Genomic DNA, 6,000 nt, shown 5'->3' with positions numbered 1-6,000 from the left:
ACCTCTAAATTAGTTTTTTTCCATTTACGTTCCAGGGCGCGGGTTGCTGTTTTGAGCGCACGAGTATGACTATTATACCATGGTATAGTTTTAATCTCTCTAGCCTTTTTTAATTTGATGGGTGCCACAGTATTTAGTGTGCTAGTAAAGATGGCATCCATACTGCTGGTTACTACATCAAGATCATTTGAGTTTGCGGGTGCATTACGAAATAGAGAGAGATCAGGTAAGTTATTTATAAATTCATCTTTAGTTGACGGAACAATAGTTCTACTAGGGCGGAGTATTGGAGCGGGTTTGCTGATTTCAGGTAAACATAGCTTATATAGTAAGAGGTAGTGATCTGTAATATCATCACTTTGTGGTATAATGTCTACGTCAATAACCTCGATTCCATAAGACAGAATTAGATCTAATGTATGCTTTAAGCGATGGGTTGGACCCACAACGTTTTGCTTTATCCCAAGTGAGTGTATTAAATCCATAAACGCGAGCCCTAAGGTATCATTAGCGTCATCTATGTGGATGTTAAAGTCACCTACAATTAGCATTTTATCAGTTTTGACTAATAAGTCAGAAATAAAATCAGAAAATTCTTTTAGAAATTTGACATAGGGTCCTGGGGGTCTATATATGGTGATTAAAGCGAGAGATAACATAGGTTTTTGTATAGTATCTGGAAGCTGAACATTAAGCGATAATACTTCAAAGGAGCTAAACATAAGTCCGTTTCTCTGTTTAATATTAAGGAAATCACTAAAGATTGATGCAACTCCACCACCACGACCAGTTTGACGAGCCTCATGTTTATATAAGAATCCTGGAGGAGTTGCTTCATTTAAGCTAATATAGTCATTTTGTTTCAGCCAGGTTTCAGTGAGACAGAGTGCATTAAGATTGTTTTCTGTTATTATTTCATTAATGATAAGTGCTTTAGGTGCAAGTGACCTGATGTTTAGGAGACCAAGTTTTACGAAATTTGTATTTTCACTTTCTACTGGTTTTTCTGGTTTGATTCTTACTAGATTTTTCCTGGAGCACACAGTACGTTTATTTCTTAATCTAATAATACGATATGGGTTGCTTTGCTGCAGCAGGACCTGGTCAGCTTACCATCATAGAATCCACCATAAATTAAACGGTGTATCAGAGGGTGCTTGAGGAACATCTGAGACCATATGTCCGAAAATTAAAGTCGAAGCTGGACTATGCAACACAACAATGACCCTTAACATACCAGTAAATCAACCAATTAGTGGCTGAAAACTAACAAATGGTGAGTCCTGGATTGGCCAAGTCAAAGCCTAGATCTTAATCCCATTGAGATGCTGTGGCATCACTTGAAATGAACTGTACATGCATTGAAGAGTGGACTACACTTACCTCAGACCGATGTCAGAGCCTGGTTGATGGCTACAAGAAAGGTCTCACTGCAGTTATTTCAGCCAAAGGGGCTTTCACAGGGTGTCCTTATTTTTCCACATGACTGGATACTGTAATATTAATATGTAATATGCGATGTTTGTTCATTATAATTGAAATACATTGAAATATATGAAATATATTAGATTAATATACAATATATATATATATATATATATATATATATATATATATATATATATATATATATATATATATATTAATATATAATATCTAAATATATTTGAAATATATTAAAATATATTTAAATACATTTAACACAATTCATAGAGACTATGTTTTACATTATGTTTTTCACACAGTCCTGTAATCCACCATTGTTTTGGATGCTTATACTGTAGGTTTGATCATAGACTGTAAAAGATATGGACATAGTATTCATGACAAATGAAGTGCAAATGAAGCTACAAGATACAATAGAGGCAATTTGAATGGTTTGTGAACACAATTAAGTGCACACAGCTTGCCACATTATCTGAAATTTGTAGGAAATAAATCAAAAAGGCTATTGACTGTGTAAAGCCACAAAAAACAAAACAAAAATATGATGTTTATGCTGAGTTCAGCGGCTAATCAGCCGGAATTAGCTGAGGTGAAGTGATGACAATCAGCAAGACCTAGCTGTCCTTCAATTGGCCATACCCTTAATTATGCAGGCTTAATATAACTTAATAAAAACCAAACGAATGAGTTATTAAAAAAATTCACCACCCTTAGAGTTGTCATGATGGGTAATATTAGCTATATGCACCAAAACCATCTTTTGTACCAGGCTGTAAACATGTTTTTATCAGCTGCCAATTTAGCATTGCAGTCAATAAACATCTGGAGTTCCTGGAGCCAGCCCCCAAAGGCAAGTCGATGAATTGCAGTTTCAGTTACAATACTTCCATATTGGCTTCACAAGGGAGAGCTGGACGTTGCCGCTTGGCTTTAATATGTATATAAATACAATCACTATTTCTTCAAAAATAAACTGCTACAGTTTACACAGAAAATAGTAATAGTATTTTCTGAAAGTGCGCTTTTTTATTTATTTTTTTATATATATTTTTGCATATGTAAGTCCCCAAAAACACTGTTGTCATCTAAATCAATGGCCAAAAACTTTCAATATTTCAAGTTCTCTACACCATCTCCATTTCATCCTGTTTCTCTCCATTTTTCTTCCCTTTCTCGCTATTCTAAAAGCAGCGTGATGATTAATGGATCTCAGATGAATGACTAGAGAGGAGTCCATCTGTCTGTATTGGATTCATATTTAAAGGCCCGTTCTCATGCAATATTCATAGGCAGACATTGTGACCCCCACATAAACAGACATACAGTATGCATGCACACGTACACTTATATACAAACATGCCCGCACACACACACACACACACACACACACACACACACACACACACACACACACACACACACTACCTCTACCCTGAATTACTTCTGGGTGATCAGAACGCAGAGTGTAAATTATTAAAGATCTGCAAGGAGTTTGAGTGTGGAGGTGCTGGGAATGAACCCTATCAAGATTTATGGGCCAGCCAGAGACTTTCTGACCCAAAGTCCCTAAGGGGATTTGACGTAACAACATATGTGAAAGATCAATGTCAGAGAATGGCAATGAATCTTAATAGCTCACATTATTCAGCCTTAACCAAGTTTTATATGTATATCTGCATTCATATGCCACCCCTTGTATTGCCACATATGCTGCTCTCGCTTTTATGAGCATTGCATTTATCCTCTGACACCTTTACTGTTCCACACAAACACACACACACACACACAGGTCTGACACATGCACACATGTAATAAATCAGAGTTGATTTTATTACCAGTGGGCTGTCTATGGGGAGCACTGCAGTGACAGGTTGGCATTATCATAATGGACTAAAGACAAGAAAGGCTCTCCTTAACTCCAGCCAAGCGATTTACAAAACACACATGCACTCTCACATAGATGTTTTGCACTGCAGGTGAATGCACAGTATTCAAATAGTGTGATATTTCAGATTTTTTTCTGTTTTAGAGATGAGATTATAATTGAGAAGGTTTGAGTTCCACTTGTTGAGGAGACTTTGGAGGGTCAGATGTTAATGAAGATTGCTATGATGACTCTACGTGCTGCTCTGAATGTTAAGTGCCTACTGCTGTACTGTATGTGTGAAGGACCTATACTGCATGAGGAGTGTGCACGAGTAGAGGTGAGTACATGTAAAGTGTGCTGGTGATATGAGTGCACAGCTAAGTGTATGAGGCAGCTCCATTTCCATATTATATTTAGATAATAATAGAAAACGATCTGGTTACTGAGGTAACCCTCGTTCCCCGAGGGGGAAACGGAAATGCTATGTGAAAAAACTTCCACTATGGGGATTTCGTCAGAATAGAATCATCTGAAAGAGTATAAAATTGGGCCAATGAAATGCCAATGAGTTGGCAGTATCAGCGTGCACAGCTGGTGTCAATAACAATTAGACTTGCTATAAAGATGCAGCTTGTGCCAAACTAGACATTCTTTTCTAGCTGAAGAGACTTTCATGCTCAACAGCTACAACAGCCTTCCAACGTATCCCTTGGCCCTTACTTAACTGTTTCGGTTCTGATATATTTTTCGAGGAGTCGTAAAAATGCATCTAGTTAAATTCTAGGAATTTTAGATTCAACATTGGGAAAGCGTTCAGTCCCAATAGGGAGGACGCTGCGGATGCTACCTGCTGCCCAAATTTGGGGAAAACTCATAAGAGAAGATGGTTAGCGGGGAGGGAAGACACAAGCCCACCTAAAAGTGGGGACTACATCATGGCTGAGTGAGCATATAGGTTTGCCAGCGGGGATCGCGCATAGCAGGCACCTATACCCAGAATGAGGGCTGACCGGTGGGCGTGCCAACAGTGTAAAGGGCCAACACCGGACGCCTCTGCTGAGTCAGATGCTGGGGTCCTCGGAGGAACTCTGCAGGGTTCGCCAAGTGGGGAACTCAACAGACAAAGTGAGAAAGTTGAGATACTGTGCTAGAGATACTGAGTCGAGTGATCAAGCAGACCTCTCCTAAGAGAGATCTCCAAATGAGTAATTCAAATGGATAGGATTGAGCTCAGGGTTTTGTGATGGCCACTCCAAAACATGTACTCTGTTGTCCTTAAAGCACATTTTAACTAATTTGGCAGTATGCTTAGGGTCATGGTCCATTTGTGGCCAAGCTTTAATTTCCTCGCTGTTGTCTTGAAATGTTGCTTGAAATGTTTTTTCTTCATGATGCCATCTATTTTGTGAAGTGCACCAGTCCCTCCTGCAGCAAAACACCCCCACAACGTGATGCTGCCATCCTTGCAAGCTTCTTCTTTTGTCCTCTAAATGTAACACTGGTGTCTTGATAACCAGCGATCGTACTCCATGAGATTGCTGGATTTCACTCTCAATAACCATGGACTACAAATCCATAATTTCTGGACTACATTTTCATACATGCACTCCGCTCACACTCACACATGCTTCCTCATCTAGACTGATTACACTCACACCACCTGAGGATTGTCAGAGACTGATTGCACACACTATTTAAGCAACACACTCACTCACTCCCATGGCCGAGTCTTGTTAACTGTAATAGTAACACTACAACGCGTTTTCCTTGTCTTGTTTCTCCGTGTTTTGACCTTAGCCTAGCTTGTCCTTTTGTTGTAGTTTGCCGCCTGCCCTCTGACCTCCTTGCCTGTTTTTCGACTACGATTCTGGATTTGCACCTGAATTGACATTTGCTTGCCTGACTACTGATTAAACCTGCATTTGGATCCAAACCTCAGTCGTTTGTGTCACTTCCTATTATAACAGCTGGTCTTTAAGGACAAACAGTTCAATTATAGTTCCATCGAACCACAGAACATGTCTCCAAAAAGTCTTCATCCAGTTTGATTTAGCATATTGTAATATGGCTTTTTAGGATGCTTTTGGTGTAATGGCTTCTTCCTTGCTGAGAAGACTTTCAGCCCATGTCGGTACAGGACTTGTTTCACTGTGGATAATGAAACTCTTTTACCAGCTTTAGCCAGTTTCTTCTCAGCATTTTTTGCTTTTGTTCTTGGGTTGATACACACAGTTTGCACTATATTACGTTCATTTCTGTGAAACAATATCCTTCTTCTTGAGCGGTATGATGGCTGGACATTCCCATGTTGTTTATACTTGCGTATAATTGTTTGAGCCAATGAATGAGGCACCTTCAGGCATCTAGAAATTGTACCTAATCAAAAACCAGACTTGTGGAGGTCCACAAATGACTTTTTGATGTCTTAGCTGATTTATTTTGATTTTCCCATGTCACACGAGGAAGCAGTGTGTTCGAGGTTTTCCTTAAATATTAATCTAAGGTTCTTTACTTTCTTTAAGGTTCAATTAACTCAAATGTTATCAATTAGCCAATCGAAAATTCCAAAACCTTGACAGCATCATTTGGATTTTTTAAGAGGCATAGTAATCGTATTAGGTCAACTTTTGACTTCCAAAATAAGTTATAAAAATTCTCAAAAAATATCCATCTTGTTATTCTGCTAT

At 38.7% G+C, this 6,000-nt stretch overlaps 1 protein-coding gene across 1 annotated transcript in view; it reads right to left on the bottom strand.

The window, feature by feature from the left end:
• Window positions 1–1,383: 1,383 nt before the first annotated feature.
• gabrg1 (gamma-aminobutyric acid type A receptor subunit gamma1) overlaps window positions 1,384–6,000 on the bottom strand; it is a 56,266-nt gene continuing 51,649 nt past the window's right edge. The window contains exon 9 of the mRNA XM_017358953.4: window positions 1,384–1,493. Within this exon, the coding sequence (XP_017214442.1) occupies window positions 1,458–1,493 (36 nt within the window). The 3' untranslated portion in view covers window positions 1,384–1,457. The remainder of the gene's footprint in view (window positions 1,494–6,000) is intronic.

Source organism: Danio rerio, chromosome 13 (genome assembly GCF_049306965.1).
Source record: "Danio rerio strain Tuebingen ecotype United States chromosome 13, GRCz12tu, whole genome shotgun sequence".
Classification (NCBI taxonomy): domain Eukaryota; kingdom Metazoa; phylum Chordata; class Actinopteri; order Cypriniformes; family Danionidae; genus Danio; species Danio rerio.
The sequence above is the reverse complement of the archived record's forward strand: the minus strand, read 5'-3'. Positions and strand labels throughout refer to the sequence as shown.